Source organism: Stylophora pistillata, chromosome 7 (genome assembly GCF_964205215.1).
Source record: "Stylophora pistillata chromosome 7, jaStyPist1.2, whole genome shotgun sequence".
In the NCBI taxonomy this organism is placed as follows: domain Eukaryota; kingdom Metazoa; phylum Cnidaria; class Anthozoa; order Scleractinia; family Pocilloporidae; genus Stylophora; species Stylophora pistillata.
In genome coordinates, this window is record NC_142525.1 from 7,295,762 (window position 1) to 7,319,063 (window position 23,302).

General features: G+C 37.3%; 2 protein-coding genes across 2 annotated transcripts in view; both read right to left on the minus strand.

Annotated features, from left to right (window-relative positions):
- Positions 1-23,302, minus strand: part of LOC148726432 (elongation factor G, mitochondrial-like) — an 89,518-nt gene that overhangs the window by 27,887 nt on the left and 38,329 nt on the right. The gene's annotated exons all lie outside the window — the stretch shown is intronic.
- On the minus strand, positions 1,144-19,378 carry LOC111319064 (uncharacterized). The gene is made up of 7 exons (XM_088727332.1): positions 19,247-19,378; positions 11,712-12,431; positions 10,384-11,040; positions 9,416-9,604; positions 7,985-8,008; positions 6,822-7,115; positions 1,144-4,124 (listed from the first exon to the last, which is right to left on the minus strand). Exons 2-7 carry the CDS (start codon positions 12,415-12,417, stop codon positions 1,528-1,530), a joined length of 4,467 nt encoding a protein of 1,488 aa, XP_088583458.1. The 5' UTR covers positions 12,418-12,431; positions 19,247-19,378; the 3' UTR covers positions 1,144-1,527.

Here is a 23,302-nt window from a genome sequence, read left to right on the forward strand (position 1 = left end):
ACGCCGCCAGAAAAGAAAATAATATAACCTCGGGCCGATATTCTCCCAGTACAGCCCTCGCGCTTGGTTAATAAGATATATGTATATAAGATATATAATAAATGTTAATAAGATATATGTATTTTGTCTTATCTTAAGCCTCTCACATAAATACTGACAACAGTCATTGCTCGCCATCACATTTTGCCCCTCTTTCTTGTTTCATTCAGTTTTGAAGAATTTCTCTTTTTTCCTAATCACTGACGGCTTTTCCTAAAATACTGACCTGAGGGTTTAATGTCCCATGGAAAAACAAGAAAGGAAAAGAACGTGCCGACGAGAAAAGAAAACATGGAAAGGATCAATCGGGATTGAATTGAAAGTGAGAATAATTACATTAGGCCACTCTTACGCCATTATTTACAGGGTGGAGCTTAAGGTGAGAACTAAGGGCAAAGGCCTTTGGAACGCGGTTCTCACATCCGCTAGTGACACACTCGACTTAGCCTCGTGTGCTAACTTTATTTCCTTTCCACATTTTGACGTAATCTGCAATCTATTACGTAGCATAAACAGGGCAACGTGGAATCTGAAGTCTGTGTCACCATGGCCTAGAGAGCGATTTTTGTATCAAATAATTAAAACTTCCTGTTAGCGCTCACTTCAACAACTTAACCGTGATCTGCACTCTCCTTCGGTTTTACTTCATGTAACGGTGCATGCCAAAACGAAAAACTACTGAAGGCATAAACCTGTACGATAAATTGGCTTGGTTCACGGAATAAAAAATTTAATCCCGCAACCTATCTTTGCAATAATTGACTCGGTTCAAGAATGGCTCAAGAATGAGTTCGAAATCGAGTAAGTGCAAGAAAACAAGCCTTTCTTCAGAAAATGCCAGAAGTGATTAACATGTAACTTCTCCCTGTGATATCCATATATTATCTAGCAAACAGGTAATGAGAATTTAACACTTAGTACTACAAATCTAACACCAAATTCTCGTAACTAATTAAATAGGAAATATGTGTCAACTAGAGGGGAGAATTTACAAACAGATCTTGAGAGTAAAAAGGTTCAGGCAATTAAACCCACAAACCAAACGTATTGGAAGCAATATATTCCCAGCGAGCAACCTATCAACAAATTCTTTATTCAATGCGATTTTATTTACAACAATCGTTTTATTTCACTCACATTGAGCTATAACAGTTCAAGTACTTTGTAACTCTCGTTGACCCAGAAAAAAAGATCTACAAAAGTTATTTAGAGTACCTATAATAATAAACTATCAAGTCCACAAAAACTAGTAACGTTTTCAGGCTTCAAGCTGCTTTCACGACAGCCTTTTACCATAAAGTTCTACTATGATCAGTAATGATTCAAAATATTTTGTTTCCAACCATTTCGTAACTGTTCCTTTTTTAAGATTTAGCTTAAAATTAAGATCATTAAAATAAATTGGCGAGATCTCTTGTAAGCTAATGATGTAGATTAGTTTGACGCTGCTTCGCACTTTTCCAGAAAGTGCTTTAAATAGCTATATTTCTAAATTGTAAGTTCAAAACCTGGTCTGTATTTCTCCACTATGGCTTGAACAGTTTTTTTTTTTGACTCACTTATAATAAATATACTCCGAATATCTAGTCTGGTTAGCTTACAGCTTGGATGCTGTAACGCTTCACATAGACTGGCAACACCGGTATCAGTGATATCATTATTACTCAGATTTAGTGTGGTTAGCTTACAGCTTGGATGCTGTAAAGCTTCACATAGACTGGTAACACCGGTATCAGTGATATCAATATTTTTCAGATTTAGTGTGGTTAGCTTACAGCTTGGATGCTGTAAAGCTTCACATAGACTGGCAACACCGGTATTAGTGATCTTATTACCCAACAGATTTAGTGTGGTTAGCTTACAGCTTGGATGCTGTAAAGCTTCACATAGACTGGCAACACCGGTATCAGTGATCTTATTACCCAACAGATTTAGTGTGGTTAGCTTACAGCTTGGATGCTGTAAAGCTTCACATAGACTGGTAAAACCGGTATCAGTGATCTCACTATCACTCAGATTTAGTGTGGTTAGCTTACAGCTTGGATGCTGTAAAGCTTCACATAGACTGGCAACACCGGTATCAGTGATCAGAATATGACACAGATATAGTGTGGTTAGCTTACAGCTTGGATGCTGTAAAGCTTCACATAGACTGGTAAAACCGGTATCAGTGATCTCACTATCACACAGATATAGTGTGGTTACCTTACAGCTTGGATGCTGTAAAGCTTCACATAGACTGGCAACAGCAGTATCAGTGATTTTTCTTTGGAATAATCCTCCTATAATCAATTGAGACACAAGAGAGTGTTCATTGATCAGTGAATTACAGACTCGTTGCATTCCAGACATTGTTAGGTGGGAATTAAAAAGTCTCAAATCCTTAACTGGGACGAACTTATCAGAACATTTGTGTTGTGCCTCTCCAGCTTCCTCTTTATTTAGTTCACTGATAATGTCCAATACAAATGATAATGCAATGCTGTCTATATCTGATAAACCATTAAAATGCATGACGCCGTCTGAACTACTGAACCCTTGCGGATGATTCCTGATAAACGTTTTAGCGAATTCTTTGTCTTGATACTCACTCAGACACTTTGCTCTGAGAAATCTAGTATCATTCCCTGAAACTTGACTACTGGTCAACAACTTTTCCATCAGTTCCTCTTTTCCCTCACTTGGCAAAATGCCAGCCATGAATTGGAAAACCATTTCAGAGCATTTCTTGACTGGAATACAATTTTCCTGTACAAACCAATGGGCGGCTAAGAATTCTTGGACAGTGAGATGTGTGAAGCTAAATTGTTTCGTGGTTCTGATCGAACCAGTCCTGTAAGGCTGACCACAGTGAAGAAGACCGCTACCTTTCAGTTTGTTGACTTCTTCCAACTCAAAACCGCCTTCTATCTCGCTTTCATCAAAAGTTGGCTTCCTTTGAAGCAGAAGTTTTGCCGCAAGTTTTGATAATTTCTCTAATGTGGTTTTAATGACCGGAGGAGGCTTGAATTTGTTAGGAATTTCTTTGTGTCTGTATTCTGACTCAGAGCAGTGCTTAAGTTCAAAAATATCAATAAGTTTTGTGAAAATCTCGGTTGTTGAGACAGGAAGGTCACGAGGATTTCTTGTTTCGTTTAGAATATACTCCATCTCGAAGCACAACAGATAACAGAGCATGGGAATATGAGCAAAACTGACTAGGTTCTCATTCTTCATGACATGTTCAAGCACAGCGCTCTTCATATTTTCGTTTTCACTGAAGTACTTTTCAATGTATTCTTTAACCTGTTGTGAAGAAAATCCCACAATTTCTACGTACCGTTTAAAACGGATTCCTCCCAGCTTATCCGATTCATCAGGCCGCGACGTTACAACAACGACAGAACCTTTCAGTATCTCTCCCTTGATGAGTTTTGAACATAATGCGGCCACCGGCATTTTACATCTAGCGTCATTCTGATAATTTTTCCCCGAGTTTCCAGTGATGTAATCTTGATGGGAATACTCATCATAGCCGTCAAGGATAATCAAAACTTCTTCGGGATGGTTTAAAATATATTCAAATGTAAGGTCATGTAATATTGAAGAACAGTTTAAGATTTCTCGCAAGGTCACAGGCTCTTCTTCAAGCAAATTCAATTGACGAAAAGTAAGCAAATACGCAAATTTAAAATTTGGGATTTTAGTGTTTTCTCTTGCTTGGAATAATTTGTTGTTGGCCCAATCGCGAATCACCTTTTCGCAAAATAGAGATTTTCCAATCCCTGCTTTCCCAACGACAAGAATAGAATTAGGATCCTTCTGATCATTACTCGTGCCAAGAAATATTTCATCACAGTGCTTCACTGGAGTACCGCTGACTTTTCCGAAATACTCAAGTTCTTCACTCCTTGAATATGTCTCTTCACTCCTTGAAAATGTCTCGTCATTCCTGGTGGGGCCTTTTCTTCCATGTTGTATGAGAAGATTAGTGAATATTTCATCCGTTTTCATGTTGGAAATGATGTGAGAGGCTAGCAGTTTGGGTTGGAACTCCGTTTGGTCTGTAATGGAAGTCTTTAAAGCTGTAGTGTAGGCAGTGATGGCTGAAGGAGAAGAAGGGGAAAATATTTAATAAATAAGAAGAACGCGAGGAGAGCAGTTTGTGTACCTTAATTCTTACTCCACAGGGTTGAACTTTTAAAGCTGTTGTGTAGGGACTTACGGCTAGACAAATGGGGAAGGAAAATATCTTATCATGTGACCACGAGTAAATGCAGTTTAAATACTTTCTAGCGAATTCAGCACAGGGACATTAACACAAAGCTGTGTGCTTGAAAAGTGACTATTGTGTTTATCAGTTGAGAAATCGATCCTTGTCCAAAGGATAGAAAGGTTGTTTCGTTAAAGCGTTATTCCTCCCTTAAAAATCAAGTATATTAGGTAAACAAATCCTTTCGGGCGGCTGGTATATCAGCTGACAATGTCCACTACTGCGAGACTGTGAAAAGGGAATATTTGGAGGGTTCATTGCATAGAGCCGAGCAAAATTAAGGATTAATTTCACGCGTGCTTTCAGAAATCTAATAAGAAGATCAATACCGCACGCTGTTACGCACGTTCGTGGAAAGCCATTTTAGTTTTCACTTAGTTTTTTTTTTTGTACAACGTCAAACAAAGGAAAGCAACCATGTTGAAAAACATTTGCCAGCAATGATATCAAAAGTTTAAGGCAAAAGTAACCTATTTTAACGTTTTCTAAATTTTGGTACTTGCCTGGGGCAACTACCAAAATTAATTTAAAAATGCCTTCTGTCTCAGCCAATCGGCATTTGGTAACTTTGCCCTCAGTCTATCTTACAAGGCCTAGAAGCGAAGTTTCGAGGGAAAATGTAACATCATTAGGACAGTCTCCGAGCCACGAACATTATTAGTCAACAAACCAGAAAAGAGTTTATTTATTTTGTAACTCTTAATTTTCATATTGCGCGAAAACCGCTCTTTAAAAAGCCAGGGTTGATCTGACGGCGGATGGGTATATGCGACCAGCTTTTTAATACCACTATCACTGGACTCAACAAAACGACTTTGTTTTTGTTGTGTGTGAAAAAAAGGAAATAGAGACGATAAGAGAAAACTTTAGAGCGGGCTTTTTTTTTCGCTAGCTTTGTTTCTTTCTGACGGAAACAATCAGAGGACAAATATCGTTGCAGACGGAAGTTATTGCCTGATAACTTCGGTATCCAATAAAATCGCACGAGAATTAATGGTAGGTTGCAATTCGTACTAATTGTTAACAAATCTCTCCCTCCCCCTTTCGCTTGATAAGGTTTGAAACAAAAACAATGGATTTCATGAAAAATTTATCCTTTAGAGGGGAGTGGAATGTAGTCAGAATAACTTGACAAGGGTTGCGTGACGTATCATTAAGGACGCTTGACCGGTCTTGTTAAGTCACTTACAGCCATGAAAGATGGAAAAATCTACATTTCTCAAACTCCATCACACTTAAGAACCCTCGTAACTAATTTCAGAAATAGATATTTCCGTCAATTTTGAAAAACCAGATTTTTCTAATTCTTAATCTCTGGTAGGAAGGACTCCATTGAGTTTAAATATAAGTCAGTAAGGATCTCTCAAGTGCACGATATCTCACATCTGGTTTACACTTAAGCAGATTTCTTTTTCTGATTCGTGACCAATTCGGAACATTTAGGTAATGGATGTCCTTAAAACACCAATTTGTAATTAAAACAGCGTTCCGACTTCACCGCTACTTTGGAGATCAAGAAGGCCGCCGAGGTGGAGTTAAGAGAAGATTTTTGAATTTGAATACTTTAAAACCATTTTTGAAGTTTTCAAGTTTACCTAACTTCATGAGAAAGTCTAAATCTGCAATTGAAGACAAAATTGTGGACAAATTAGTCTTTCGTTTGCCCCCGTTAAGCTAACCTATTTGCCTGAATAGTCCCGGGCTCTTAAAGAAATATTTACATCATCAAACGACAGATGTTGAAACAGATGCTTTGACAGTTGGTTCCGTTCTCATCTAGTTTGGGAGTACAGTCGAGGTGAAAAATGTGGTTAACAACCGTTCCAAGGCGGAGCGTTGCTACATTCAGTGATGTGCTTAATGAATTCGAATTCCTTAGCGAGAGAGGCCTCCCCCACTTTGAATAGACCAGAGGATGTTTTAGTTTTTTTAATTACTTCTCTGAAACCTTGCAACCTGCTGTTTTTTTTTTTTTTAAGTACGAGGAGAGTGGAGGTGGAGTTGAAAAGATCGAGAAGTAATTTGTATGGATTCCCAGGGAAACTAAGCAGGAGACATTACCTTGAGGAATGTTGAAGGAGTGCTAAAAATGGATATCATGGGCATAGTTGGCAGAGGAGGAACTATGCATGTGGAACTAACGATAGGGTTGTAGAATTTTCAGGGGAGATCAACTAATGTGACTTGCAGGTAGCCTATAAGTTCAGAAAACGTTTGGTATAGATTTGGTCTACAATCAGGTGGTACATAGTTGAAAAAATATTTACAGTAAACATATAAGCCAGAATATTAATTCATGACTTCAAGTTCACAATATGGGCCTCAAGCGTGTTCGAAAAAGTTTGGGAAATCATTGTCTTTTCTTTTACAAGTGCTGCGGTAGGAGTATTAAACCTATTTTCACAAAGTTTCTCGATTCTTTGTTTTACGAAAAGCAGTGCTACCCTGGATTTAGGACCCAACTCTTTATATATTTTTTCATTTTTTTTATTTGCAACTATTCTACTCAAAAATAAGGTACAGTACATACCACTCTTTGTCTTAAATGTTCTGACATCTGGCTCACTGTCCCCTTGTTTGTTGACAGCAAACAGCTTCACTTCGTACTCTGCGTCATACTCGAGACCAGTTATCTCGTAGTGAGTTTCCACAATGTTTCCCCGTTGAACCAGTTCTGTGGATTGAGTCATGGGTTGTTTCGTCCATTCTAGACGGTATTTAATGCTGCAATTACTGCTATTAGCCTCTACTTCTAACCAGGTCACAGTGAAATCTTTGTCAACTTTACTTTCTACATTTGGGATGGTGGGTTTCTCAGGTAAACCTGTTCAAAATAATAATTCTTTTGAGTTTTGTCTCTGATGAAAGTGAAATACTTATTGTAACTAGATTAATCGCTGTGTGTAATTAATTTAAATTCCCTAGCAACACACACCCCCCCCCCCCTTAAATAAACAAGTGGGTTTTTTAGTTTTTTTTTTTTTTTTCAATTACTTTTCTGACTTTTGGCATTTTCCTAATTTTCTTTTAAGTAGAGGAGAGAGGGGGGTGGGGCAGCAAAGACGGAGAAGTAATTCTTACCCCCCCTTCCGAATTCACTGAAAAGGTACAAAGTTGGAAAAAATGTACTCAATAAACATCTATCCCAAAATATTAAATCATGACATAAAGTTCACAAAGTTATATCTAAACTCAACATGTTACTTCAAAGTAAGACAACAAGTATAATGATTGGTACTGAAATGTACAAGTATAGTAAAGCAAGTACAAGTACAGAAAATAGCACAGATGGTTTAGGTACGTGTTGAGTAAATAAAATGAACGCTCCATTGACGGCATGTTTGTTTTTCACAATCCTTGGGCATGCGGTCAATTGCATCAGCAAAAGCGCCCGCGAAAACTGTGTTCAGCCACCTTAACATCACCAAGGAAAGCAGGCAGTGAAAAATTACGTACTAGTTTGTGCAAACCTTTCAAAGTGGCAAAATGTGATGAAATGAAGTCTGTTCAATGGAAAGGGCTGCTAAGCCTAATCTACAAATTAATTAAAGTCTGAGACAGTAGGAAGGAAGCAATTCTAAAAGTCTGACGCATTCTATGATTCACTAATCATTATATAACTACTGTATGTAGTGAGCAATAAACATCACTAAGGCTACAAGTATTTCAATCATGAGAACATGTGCAACTTACCTTGAGCAGGTAATTCATTGGCACCTAAATTATTAAAGAAACAAAAACAATGTTGTCAGTTTAACCCTTTAACTCTGATGAGTGACCAAGACAGAATTTCTCCTTACAATATCAATACAACATCAAGCAGACAAGTGATGAGAATTAAGAAATATATCAACAAGGGGATTGTTGGTTGACCCAACACAAAGTTTTTCAAAGTAACATCATAAGAATTATGTGGCAGACAGTGAAGACAATAATTACCAACGAAATCATAGGAGTGAAAATGTTAAACCAATTTGTTCTTACGACATTCACTTAAAATGGTCTCAAACCAACGTGATATCAATTTCAGGTTCCAAGAAAAAGGTAAAAAAAAAAACATAAATATGTGAGCTGGCATCCATCACTTTCCTTCTCATTCCAAAAACTTTCCAACATCAAAATACAGTTGTACACATTTCACTCAATAAGTCTTCTTTATTAGTTTAATCCTTTAAAAAATTTCATGAGTGACCAAGACCGAATTTCTTCTTACAATATCAATACAGTATCAACCAGACAAGTGATGAGAACGAAAATAAATATCAATAAGGGATTCAAAATTGATCTCATACCAATTTATTTAAAGGAACATCATAAGAATTAATGGCAGATGGTAGGGAGAATTTCTAATGAGATCAGGGGAGTAAAACGTGTGAAAACAATTTGATGTGCTGCAAATTGGCCCTGGAATATATTTCAAATCAGTAATCAAATCTCTTTTGCAGATGTCATTAGCCTCTGTCAATTCTCCGTATTTTGGCTGTTATATAAACCAAATGATTTGGATATATCAACAAAGTTGAAATGGTAAATTGGCCACCGTAACGATTACAAAAGCTGACATTTCAAGCGTTAGCCCTTCGTCGGAGCGAATAGAGGAATTGTGGGTTGTGTGTGCTTTTAAAGGCAGAAAATGGAGCTACGTTATATAAACCAAGCTAACTACAGAATACAGGTTTTCTCCTCACTCACAGAATGAACTGTTATCCATTGTTACATCCCTCAATGTAACCAAAAGTTTCTCCCTAACACTTACAGTAACCATTTAAATCCTTTGAGTGGCCTGCATCTATTTTTTCATTACAGTAATACTGCTGAATCATTCATAAAGATGACGGGAATAGAGGAAATTATTGCCAAACTAGGAAGCTTTGATTGTTGAATGGAAGTAAATGTATAGAGAAAAGTATGGGAAATATGAAAACGGATATCAGGGTGTAAAGGTTTAAATAAACCATGTTCAACTTACATGGGAATCAAAATTAGTGTGACTTGATTGATTTCCTATTTTGTAAACTGATACTGAATGACTCATTCTGATTGCAATCCATACAAGTTTATGTTGTGGGAACTTAGATATAAATCACATCTATCCCTTAAAAAAAAAAATTGAGACAGAAATACCTGCATTATAGTGAGGCCAATCTTGGAATATGACTGGATCACTCAAAATGTTGGCCACAACAGATGCCGCCATCACACAAGCAATCTGTTTCCATTTCTCACTTGAAGACTGCCTTTCATTTGCAAAGTCTTTGATGCCCTTGACTACCACCCATTCTGTCTTAAAATCATGGGCTGCTGCAAACACTCCTGAAAAAAAAAAAAATTCATGAATGTCTCTTAACACTGACTTGTCTCTTAACCATATACGCTTATTTCTTTGCATCCTTGTGATAATTATTGTTCAATTGAAGTTCACACAGATTCACATTCTAGCTTCTGGTAAACATCCACATCACAGAAAGAGGTTAGTGTAAGTCCCTACATGTGCAACCAATGTTTACAAGAAAACTTGTACACCAAGACTGTAAAATTAATTTTCAGTTTACATTTCTCAAAGAGACAAAATGTTATCAATTAGAGATAACTCATTCCCTCCCTAGATCTAATTATGCTATAATGTTGGTTGGGAGAATTGGGTTTTGGATCCACTAATAATCCCTTTCTTGATATTTGTTCTATTCTTATTACTTGTCTGCTTGATATCATATTGATATTGGAAGGAGAAATTCTGTTTTGGTCAGTCTGAGGAGTTAAAGGGTTATTAAGGACTGTGATTCTACTCCCCAGGCCTCAAACAATTCAGCAAGATACTTTCTACATTTTTAGAAGACACAACTTTGACAATTCATGACATCCTGAAGGGGCAAAATCAATTTTAAATTAATTAACTTGTCACCTTCACCCTTACAAAAACATCTTCCTACCAAACCCTAACCTAAAACAAAATCAAATTTGCATATACAATTCCTGTAAAGTTTCTTGAGCCAGCTGGGACAATTCTAGCACAGCTTTTCTAAAAACACTTGCTACATGTGCAAATACTGTATCTTTGACTCATAAATCATCATAATTAACATGATTCTCACCTCCACCTTCCATTTCAACTGCAATTGCTTCAGGATGTTGGCCAATCATGTCCTTGTTTGCCTCTGAGATACTCAGAAACACTCCATCACAGTGCACTTTGGCATTATATTCATCAGCATTTTGTAAAGGTGCATTCCACCCATCAGCCACATGTTTGATCAGGTTACCAATATCTCTGCTGGGGGGAGTTTTGTGTGCAGCTGTTATCAGCTTTGCTGAAACAACCACATCTCCTAACTTGACCTCTCTGTTGTTCAAACCACTGCAAGCACCAACAGAAATAATAGCCTTGGGTCTCAAGAGTAAGATGGCATCTTTTGACACAGACAAAGAGCCCCCAGGAACTTCAGGACCTTTGGAGCACCTCATTAGGGCAATTTTCATTTTCTTTCCTTGATCATCACCCATGCAGCCAAAGTACACATAGCCAATACTGATGTGGTAACTCTTAAAGGGTTCCTTCAGGTAGGCAAAGCAGCTTAAGAACTCACAGTCCTCCACTGTTAATAACAGAATATCAACAGGGAGTTCAACAATTTTCCAGGAATAAGAGATTTTTGGAAGATCACTCATCTTTGGAAGTTTCACACTGAGCTCTGGTGGGCTGGTATTGCTGGTCTGTGCAGATCCATTTTTAGTTAGCTTTATTTCTGTCTCTGAAAAACAGAGATTTGTTTTGTTTTTTAACAACAACAATTTATCAGTGAAAGATGATGCATTCATGAATGACACAGGGATACTTAAAGTAAAAGAACTCTGAGTGCTCCCAGTAGGAGTCAAACATATTACTTTCCTATTAGTGCTTCAGCTGCCACTGATCTTCAAGAATCTTGTAGCAAGCTGGCTTAACTAGGTCCTAGGTGACAAAGACAAATTTCCTGGCTCATCCAAATGGAAAAAAATAATGTAACAAAGATGAAGGAAAAAATCCAATAATGGACACAGCTGACATCTCGGCCAAGTTTTGACTCAAAACTGTATTTTTGTGCAACTGAGACCTTAACCACTTTAACTCCCAGAAGTGATTAACATGTAACTTCTCCCTATAAAATCCATTATGTTATCCAAGAAACAGGTACTTAGAATATCCAAACTTATCAGGTAGAAGTTATTTTCTTGATCTAACACCAAATTCTCCTAGCTAAGTTGCAAGAAAATGTGTACATGTATCAGTGAGGAGAAACAATTTGATCTTGCAGGGCATTAAAAGGTTAACATAAGTAAATAATTTGCAGGAACTTCTTTTCATCTAATGATCCAGTACATCTAACCTCAATGACACAACATAATAAGTTTAAATCTTAGTATCAACTAAAATTACACACACCTCTCTTCCATAAATTTTGTTCAGAAACATCGATGGAATCCTCCATATCCCCTTCCTTCCTGGCCTTTTTAATGATTGTTTCTTCATTTGATTCATCTGCAATGCAGTCTTCATCCCTCAACCACTTACTCAGAAGCTCTTTATAGTATTCTTCAAGATCGGCATCCACGCTGTCAAGTGCAATATCATTAATGTAATACTGGTAGTGGGTCCCTCCAATGCGCAAAAAGATGTCTTTGATGTCATTCCAGTAAGAACTGAAAGTTGAATCATCAATTGAACCACTGGCAGCATGACTGTAAACTCTGTCTCTTAAGACTTTGATTCGAGTGATGTCAGCTTCTGGAGAGGTGTCTGTGACACGAGGAAGCTCATCCCTGCTACCGGTAGGGAAAGTCAAACCAAAGATATTCCTCCACAGGAGAAGTAGTAGGGAGATTTTTAATTCCCTTGAGGAAACTAGAGATTGGCAAGCAGGATACAGTGTGAACCACTGGGTGGGACCCAGGACTCTCTTTTTTCTCAGTGATCGTAATTTTTCTTTGTTTTGAGGATGAGCTAGAACTGTGTGGAGGTTTCCCGGAGGACATTTCCTGTCAAAGATCTCCCTTAACACACATGATCCAACATCTACAAGAAGGCGACAAAGGCGGACGAAATTAGAGGTTCCTTCATTAGATGGATTTGGTAGAGTGGCACAAGCCATGCAGATGATGTCTCCTGTAAGGAAATGTTTATAGTTATTACAGGCAGCTTCACCTTTAACTCCCAGAAGTGATTAACAAGTAACTTCTCCCCACAATATCCATATATTACCCTGCAAAATAGGTAATGAGAATACTCAAACTTATCAGATAGTTGTTATCTTGATCTAACAACAAATTGTCATAACTAGTCTACAAGAATATGTGTAAAAGCAGCTAGAGTTGAGAATTAACAGTCAGATCTGGGAAGTTACAGGGTTAATAAAAATGTTACTGTGACAAAGTTATTACGATTTGAAATCTAAAATTTGAAAATATAATTCATCATTCAACCAGCGTGTCTGCACTGTTTGATGATGACAAGACACCTTGCAGCATCCCTCAGCTGATGGTCGTTAGAGGACCTCAGACAAGATATGGGGGTGTGTCACCTGCACTGTATGGTCAGACCCATACACGAGTGCTTTAATTAAGTTTCCTCTAAAAGTTTTTAACGAGTTCAACTTCAAAACCAACAAGTTTATACTGAAGTCTTTGGTTCTTTCAGGCCACTTTCTTTCTAGTAAGAACTTCTTTAATACAGTGTTTATTATCAAAAGGACGTAAAGACAGCAGAGTGACAATAACTCTCAAAAAAGAAACAACAACTTTGAGTTTAAATTTACAAGACATGTTTCGACATTCTCATGTCATCTTCAGTTGCAAATGAGCATTGCAAATTCAAATGTACAACAGTTAAATGCTCATTTGCAACTGAAGATGACATGAGAATGTCGAAACATGTCTTGTAAATTTAAACTCAAAGTTGTTGTTTCTTTTTTGAGAGTGTCTATTATTTAATTAAACGCTTAAAAAAAACTTGAACAACCTTGTCCAAAAGAAAGAAGTAATGAGGTCATCTCCATCATATCACCCCTTGCAGTGATGATGATGATGATGACCTTTATTCATGTGTCAATGACAGTCCTCACCAATAGGAAAAGTTACTATGTACCCATGCACACAAGTTGAGATTGATGGTTTGCAACATGAGAAGATGTCTGAGTCATGTTGTATTTTAATTGCTGCTGACTGGATTTCAGTCCCATAATGATAGAAATGAGGAAATATACATTACTGAACAAAGTTCAAGCAAATTAAGCAATTGTTAAAAAGAAGTCTAAAAAATTCTAGCGTCAACAAGATTTGAGGTCACACCTCACAGATACTAGTTGGGGGTCACTACTCACTAAGCAATCAAGTCACATGTTGGAAGCAAGACAAATTTTAGTGGGTTCTTCATTACTGTAGAGGAATCTGATCACAGTTTTTGAAGAAATCTCAACTTTTATTTTGACCTGTGCGGGAAATTAAAGTTGAGAATTTATCATCCCAGGTTAGCTGCAACTTAAACAAAAGCAAAAGAAAAGGTTGAAAACAAAAATAATAAGCTTTAACAGGATTCAAACCTTTGGCATTTTTCATTCTGAGGATTTATTTCACTTCACACATCATTGTTTCATTGTCCCATTCAAGTGCCAAAAAAGGAGGAAAACAAATCACAAAGACAAAGTTACTAATTATGAAACCGTATGTAAAGTAGAACCTCTATTTCATGAACCTCTACTGAGCCTGGCTAAAGTTACAGTAAAATGTATGCAACAGAACCTCAATAGAACAGGCCTGAATAGAATGAAATCCTTGTTATGATGAACACAATCCAAAAGCCCAAATTATGTATACATATACCCCGATATTATAATGAACAAATGTCAACATGAGACAAAAGACAAATTTGAAACAGACCAACAGTGCAGTACTATATACAGTAATGTTTGGTTGCTTAAACACACTGTTCATGTTGATTATCACATTTGACCAGTCATGCAGGCATAAAAGGAAGAAAATTTCTGCACTTGATCCTTCTTTGGAATGGAAGATGCATTTTAATGAAAGACAAAAATATGAGGCAATTAAAAGCAATTTTTGATTAAGCATCTTGATTATCAATTTTAGCTAAGTAATTAGTAAAGAATGACAAAAAATGAGGCAACTTTAATTGGAATAATTCTTAACTGCATGGGCATCTTGAATGGCATTTTAGTAGTAATTAAAAGTAAAGTGGTTTCCTTCTTATTAAGTTTTCTGTTTGGTTGCGCTATTCATTAATATTTTCATTATTTGACAAGCCCCTTGCAATTGTTTAAACTTTGTTGAGCTGTTTAGTTTCCAGTGCTGTAGCTATGTACAGACCAGTTCTTCATTACTGTAGAGGACTCTAAGCTTCGTATAGACAATTTAAGCATGATGTCATGCCACACACAAAGAAAAAAATTAACTACAGCAATAACAATAACTACATTAACCATACCTTGCTATTATAATGAACATTTTGGTCGTTTTTCCCCAAATTTGTTAAATCAAGGTTTTTGACATAAAGAACCCTCAATAAAATGAGCCAATTTCATGGCCCAGTCCCTTGGCACTTCATTAAATTGAGGTTCCACTGTAGTTCAGAAATTGTATCACTAATCAGTGATGCGAATGCACTGAAATGCTTTTGTCAGCTCCGCTAGAGCTACATGACAAAGATCAAATGAATATTTAACTCTCTATAATTTTCTGGCTATCCACTTGAACCTGGCCAATCAAATAAAACAACAATTAAGGTAGATAAACAATGAATCAAAGTAAAAAATCCGTGAACATTAACTAAGATATAAAAAAAAACTGAGCGTCATTCAACAAATGGTTCAGAAATATGAATGTCTCCCATTAAAACAAGAAGTGCTGCTAGATTAGGACTAAACTACTCAAGGTTTAATTTGGCTTTTGAAACAAAAAAATTGTCACAGTACTAGAAAGAGAACCCAAATTAACTTCAAGTCTTATCAAAGGAAGGTAACGCACTTCAACTCAATGCTTTACTGTTTTAATCGCAAGGGAGGCTCCCCTATACTTTTTGCATGAAGCATAATTGGATGATTTTTTTCTCATGAATTGTGATTTGACATTTTTTAAATTCGTGATTGAGGCTAATAAGATCTTTTCCCATCCAAGTGAATGAATTCTTTTTTAAGCATGACCTGGTAATCAAGGGCTGATATGGATCAATAAGAGTCATTAACCAGACCACTAATAGTTCTTAACCAAATAAAATGAGACGTTATTTTAAGTCATCTTTTGATGCGGAAGACTTGTCAAGACTAGAAAAAGTAAATATATCTTGAGTTTTGTGTGAATGTGAAAGAGTTTTGGATATTGTTTCTGATTAATTATTGTGAAAAGCCCTTCAAAAACTTGGCTGCTATTTCTGGGATTCCATTCAGAATATGTTTTTCCATCACGAGTTATAAGCAACAGAGTAGATATCTCTGAGATTTTCTACACTTTCCTGGTAAATCTGGCCAGATTCCACAAAATATAAACTAATCTGCAGCTGAGTGAGTTAATTTCAAATACTGCCTAGCGAACAGACATGAAGTGTTGATCTCAGCACCAATAAGTACATTATTTAAAAATTCGCAGAAGTCTCCAACCGCCATACAGAAAGTGCTGACTACTGTAACAATGAATCATAAGTTAAGACACAAAATAATTTCATGGCTAACAGCGGAGAGGAAATTCAGCAAAATTCAGAAAAATGATAACATTCAATAACATCAAAAACTGGTACACATAGTGATATCAAACATAACTACCAATTCGCAACAGACCAACATATCTCCATCATGCAGAAAGTGCCGATTGAAGCAGTAAGGCGCAATCGAGGTTTAACAATATTATTTGGCATTGAAAACACGTTTCATTGCTAGTAACTGAACCAATCCAGTCAATTTAAACAGAATGATAGAGAATAACTGAATCAACATAAAAAAAAAACTGCTGAATATAGAGATATCAAGTAGAACCATGAGCAACAATTAACAGGTGGTTTTGAAAATACCAAAAAGTCCCCAACAAACAGAAGAATTTAATGGTCTTTTCGTCCAAGTCTTTTCATCCAAAAGTCTTTCTGTCCAAGTCTTTGTCCAAAAAGTATTTTCACTAAGTCTGTTTGTTTACTTGCTAAGTCTTTTCTTGAAGCAAATAAATAACTTTTAGAAGACTAGATAAGGCTATAGAAAGAACTTGTTGCGAGCCATTCACGTAGTGATGTTACACTTCGTTGCCCTTTTACACTCAATAGACGCTTAACAACAAGCCTTAAATATTCCCATTTCTTTCGCATGAAATAATTAAACGGCAAGCAAGTCTTTACTTTTGCCACTATTTAATAAAGTATATTGTGTTACAACCTTGTTCATTCTCTGCATATTTATCATAGAATTCATGACATTGAATTCGTTAATGACGATTGGTGAATAAAAGGTGTATGTGCTGCTGGTACCAAAATGGCGGCGGCTCCCAACAAGTTCTTTCTATAGCCTTATCTAGCCTTCTAAAAGTTATTTATTTGCTTGGAGAAAAGACTTCACAAGTAAACAAACAGACTTAGGTGAAAATACTTTTGGATGAAAAGACTTGGACGAAAATACTTTTGGACGAAAAGACTTGGACGAAAAGACTCTCGGACGAAAAGACCGGACACCCAGTGGGGTTGGGACCGTAACAAACGAGAGACACCAGTCACCAACTTCGCTGGGGAATCCAACCCCACCTCACTTAAAAATTGTCACACACACTCCAAAAGTTAAACTCACACGCTCAAAGTATGTATATACCTAACTGAGAAAAAAATATAAATTCAATACACTCAACAACATTGAGTTTTAAAAATGGAGAAGAGTTACAAGTGACAAAACACAAGTAACTAGTAATAGTCTTTAGTAGTGGTCTTTATTTCCTCACAAGATAAAAAATACATATCTTAATATATTACAATATTTGAGTAAAAAGTATATATATCTAAATTATAAGCTCACATAGCTAAATTGTATTTAAAAATTAAGCGATTAATGAAAGAGTTCTTGAACCTATCTGTATTAACTTTCAGATACTGACTTGTTCGAGCCTTAAATTGTAAGTCGATACTTTCTTCTTGGGTAATAGTCCTCTTAGAGGGTGTTGATCTATGCCAGATACCTTACGAAATACTTTTCTATCCTGCTTTTCCAGAAGGTGTTTGATAGAAAATGATTTAGATGTATATTTACTAGGTCATGAGCACAGCACAGAACACAAGCCACCAACAGCTTAGGCAATTGAACAAAGAAAATAAAATCCTCTTTTTGAAGCAGGAGAATTTGGAAATTCCAATCAATTTAGTCAGTACTTAAGCTTCAGAGAATGGTATGGTGGTTTTTAATCTCCACGTTCTATTTCCCAACTAGAGATGAAAGACAGAAGTCAAAATCAATTAAAGTTGTTTCCCATAGAGGAATCTGATCTCAATTTTTAAAAAAAATTGAAGTTTTATTTTGACCTACACGTGAAATTCAAGTTCAGAATTGATCCATCTGGATTAGCTGCATTTTGGGCAAACGCGAAAGAAAAGGCTAAAAACAATTTAAATAAGCTTAACAGGCCACGATTCAAAACTTTACTACTCATGCCGACTTTTTTTATTCTGAGGATTTTTAAACACATTTCACACACCATTTAATTTAAATCAATACTTCTTTCATTGTCTCTCATGAGTGGAAAGAAAGGAGGACAACAAATCATCTACACCCTGTCAGTTAGTGTGAAACATCTATGTAGTTAAGACATTGTATGAGTGATGTGAATGCACTGACATGCAACTCGGACGTAACAAAGATCTATATTTTACATGCTCATAATTTTCCAGCTACATGACTGTATATCCACTTGAACCAGGCTAGAGCGAGCAAGTTTTAAGGATACGGCTTTTGAAAAACAAATTACGACACTACTAGTTACAGAATCCAAATCAACTTCAGAGACTATCAAAGGAAGATATAATTAATACACTTTAACACAATGCTTTTACTGTTTTAATCTGACAGGAAATTATAAAACTGTAAAGTTCTGCATTATTTGTCGATTCACAACAAATATGTTCCATGTTTTGGCTTCATGCATTGGAGTTCAGTTTTTCAGTGTATCGGACATATGACTTGTAGTCAGCTGTGCATGTTTTTCCAAGTTACAATCAACAGAGCAGATAATTTCTGAAATTTTCCTCACTTCCCGAACGAATCTGGCCAGATTCGACAAAATAAGTGAGTACCTTCAAATACTGCCATTAGTGGACAGACATTGAGTGTTTATCTCAACACTGAAAAAAGATTAAAGATTCGCAAAAGCCTCCAATAACCAATGATGCAGAAAGTGCTGACGAGAGCAGTTAGCCATGCATGAATCAGTTGAAACACATAATTCCATGGCTAGCAGCCGAGAGAAAATTCAGCAAAATTCGGAAAAATGATAACGAATAAGTGATTCAACATCAAAAACTGCTGCATATAGTGATATGGGCAACAATTCGCAAAATACCAACATATCTCCATCATACAGAAAGTGGTGGCAGAAGCAACAAACAGGAAGGGCTGACCGAAGCACGATGGCTCAACCGAGGTTTAATATTTGGCTGTGAAAACACTTAGTTCATTGCTAATAACCGAACGAATCCAGTCAAATTCAACAAAATGATAATGAATAAGTGAATTAACAGACAAAAACTGCCAAATATAGCGATATCAAGTATAAATATGCGCACTAATCAAAAGGTGGTTTCGAAAATACCAAAAGTATCCATCAAACAGGAAGTGCTGACCGAAGAACTAATATAAGCCACAAGTTCCAACAATTTAGCTTCAAAGTCACAATTCCCTCGCTGGTAGTAACAGGAATCAAGGTAAAAATTATATGGTACATGAATTACTTTACCTTGACAAGAATCCTTTGCTTAGAAATCGTCAAACAAGTCTATCGATCAACCGCAGCCAACTCGGACGTCCGCCATGTTTCGAGACTATATATTCAAACAGACTGGTTACCAGTCTTTGTTAGCAAATTTGAAAGGTAAAAATATCGCGTGATATTTGTACTCGTCTCGCGCGTTATTTGCGAAACTCATTTGGAAAAAGATAGTAAATATAAATATAAAAGATAATTCACTTATCCTAGATTAAGACACTGTGTGCATAATAAAAAACATATGCCCAGTCCAGCCATAATGAAAATTAACAATGCGTAGGTCATATCGTATTTCCTCGAAAAAGCGCCTGGTCGCTTATTTGAAGTTTTGGCTAAAAGGGGAGGCCATAATAATTTTCTTGTACTGATTCTGAAAAAGTTGAAACTTTATCGACAAAGAGGCAAAATAAAAACAGTTGACAAATTGTAATCCTCACACTAGGTCCTCGGTGGTCTTCGGGATTCTTTCTCCATGCAATCTGAGTGAAATTTGTAATCTTCAACAAATCATGTTGTCTCGATATAAATAACACGAAATGGCACTGAGAAGTCTTAAAGTGCTACTGAAACGAAATTTTCGTATCTCAAATATTTGCTCTAACCTGTACTTTTGAATATGCTGATCATCATGAGATAATTTGCTTCGGCCAAAAAGAAGCGAAAGATATCTTTTTTGACCGTTCAAATAAAAAATTTTACACAAAACCATGTCCGGGTCCTGGTACCGAGCGAAATGGATTGATGACGTCACTGGTTGTGTTCACTCCGATAGCGTGGTTTATTTCACTCACTGTTTGTTTGTATTCGGGGGCGAAGGAGATGGAAGACATTGAAGTTTTGCCAAGTGAATCTTCTTCTGAACGAAGCGAAGTTGTCTCCAGTAGCGAAGAGGAAGATGGTGGCGTAAATGGGGTTGACAGGCCTACACGATTCCCAAGCGTGTGTTTAGAGTAGCCTATTCAAAGTTTAGCCCTCACGAGTATGTCTTTGAGCGACCGCCCTCTTTTGTAAGATACGAGCGGCGGATTTTTGTATAGTTCGCTCAGTAGTGGTTGTGTTTCTATTAAATGCCAGTTTTTCATGAGAATTTGCTTTATGTGTGGCACTGAGTACGCACATCAGGGATTGCGTCTTTTTCGAATCGTTCGCCTTTGTAGATGTACAGCTATTTTTTTTACTGTCTCGATCGTTAAGTTGTCTTGATTGCTTTCAGCTTGCGCCACGCGCGCTGATTCGATCGTACTACAGTTCTTAGTGTTCAGTGTTCCAGCCGTTTTGGCTCGTTTTCTTTTCTTTATTTCGGTATTAAAACGACCGATTTCACGTTCATAGAAGCACATGATCGCCTTTACTGTTTCTTGCTCCGCGTTGTTAAGGATTTGCTTTATCTCATTTTTTAAATCCTCATCTGCTCTTATTTTGGCCCTCGCCCTATATTTTAGGGATTCTGGGCATGTTCTGCTAGGCATTTGGTACAGAGGGATTTGTTCGTTATCCTCAGACTTGCCGAGTAGATCATCTTCAGTGGTGGTGTCGTATGAGGCTTCCATGTTTTCTTCATTCTCTGAATGGCATTGCTTTGGCCCGGGGCGTTTAGTAGCCCATTTGCCGTTATAATGTCTTTCGACATTTTCTGTAGATGATCAGGCAAGACCGCGGTTTCGATCCAAATCTTGTGGATCTCGTCAGGTGCCGATTAACTAAATAGACTGGTAGAGATTCGTTCTCGGTATCAGTCGGGAATTCTGCTCCCTATCCAGGCGAACTTCTCGCAGATAGCCAAGATCCCGATGTGGCCGCCGATGAAAAAGACGAGGATGGCATTTTGCCCGAAGTCCTCTTTTTCGGCCTCCCAACATGCAAGCCACACTCCATGCTTTTACCCTTCTTTCACAGAAGTACACAACCAGTGACGTCACAGGGCTGTTTTGGCCGCGCCAAGATGGCCGCCAATTTTGATCTCAGCCGGTCAACTTCGAATGCTTAAAAATGTACTTTCCGGTACGCGTTGGCCCAAAAAAAGTACACAGCGTTTGCAAATAACGTTCAAACTCTATTATGTTGCAAAAATTTCGGATATGAAAATTACGTTTCAGTAGCACTTTAATGTATCACCATTATGTATCCATTGGATAATTAAACCTTATTCTATCAGCGCTTCCTTCAGTAACTGAACTGTTCTTTGAACAATTGCGGGCTGATAATTTTAAAATCTGCCTTATATACTGACCCCCATCAGTTTTGATTGGCCACTGAGGCACATAAATAACTGGGCCCCATAAAGTTTTGGGCGGAAAATTTGGATAGATATCAGGATTTTACTTCCACATTTCTTCAATTCTTTTGTTTTGACTCGAAGATCTTTTGTAAGGCTCCACAGTATGCCCTCGGAGCTGTGCCTTGAAGAGGTTTGGAAAGTTATAATGAAGCGAAGCTTCTGCTCTGATTCCGTAATAAAACTCAAAACATCCTTACACTCTATTGATGGGCTGAACACGCAGAGTGCAAAAGAAAAATTATATTTTCCGTTAGGCGTAAACTTCGTCCCTAATCTATCCGCTGTGTAAACACGATTTAAGGCGAACGACAGTTACAATAGTTAGTCCTTTCTGTTAATATGAATTTTATTTTCTCTGTTTTATAGATTTTCTTTTATCGTGGATCTCAAAGACGAATGAAACCGTCCAATCGTGCCGCACAGCTATGATGGAGGTTTCCGGTTCATCATTCACTCCTGCACACTTTCAGAATTAGTTTTGAACGAAAAAAATCAACAAACAACTCAAAAATTTAACCTTGTACACTCTAATGTCAGTATGCATATTCTCCATACTGTTCTCGATACAGCTTCTTTAGTTGGTGATCATTTCCTTTATTCTCCTGACCTTAATGTTTGCTTCAGAGGTGATGTTGTAGGGAGAAATTAGATGCTGATCACTCTTGGTGCTCAAAGGGTTAAGGACTTTTTACTATCCTCTCATTCTTCTTTTCACTTTTCGTTATTGTTTTGGGAGGCGTTCTGTAAAGGAATTCAATTATGCGCGCTTGGAATATCTCTATTAATTTTTGAATATTAAATTTATTCTGCAGCAATTTCGCGTTGAATTTAGGGGTACATCGGGGTTGACCCTGCAAGCATACCAGCCGAGAAGTTCAGTCCAAAATGCTTGCCTCCTGTAGAAGTGTCGGACTTGCTGAGTTACCTCGTTCTTGAGACCAGCTTCTACACCAAGAAGCAGTTCAAGGCGTTCAAGAGTCTAGAGGCGTTTAATCAAATGGTGTCGGGATTTGTAACCTCAGTTGTAGGCAAAGTAATCGCCGGCAAGTATGTCGTGAGAGCACGAGTTTGGCATTCACAGCACATGAATGATCCTTTAGAGAACATTTGGGTCATTTCCGAAAACGATGGGACTATTTTGTCAGCCCATTGCTTGGGATGCAAAGCTGGACTGGCTGAGTCATGCTCACATATCGCGAGTGTTTTATTTTATGTTAGAGGCAACTATTCGAATTCATGGCAAGCTCGCTGGGTGTCACGAAAACTCAGACACCGAAAACTCAGATCCCTCGAAGTGTTCTCCAAGCTTACGAAGTGCTCCATAATTCGATAGTGCATAGCATAAAGCATGAACCAATTGTTTTATAACATAACCGGTGGAATAATGCAACAAATCCGACGCGAAAGACGGACAACAATATCAAGAGTGATTCTTCAGTGAAGCGAATCGTGACGGCGCTGATGCCGAGTCTTCTTTCCCGTTGTTTTTCTCTTTCTGCCTCATTTAAGAACTCTAGCCAAAGGGTCGCAAAATTTTCTTCGTTTTGGGACTGGTGGGCCGAGTCTCTGTTTGTATCCATTATTATTGCGAAATATTTAAGAATTTTAACAGAGTGACAACAAGGATCTGTGCGACGAAGTACTAAAAAGTAAACAAACGTCCCTTTGGGCTCGTCAAAATCACGCCACATTTTAATACTTTGGTGCTGGAGCGAGCGCATTTGATCCAGTTAACTGTGAATGAAAAG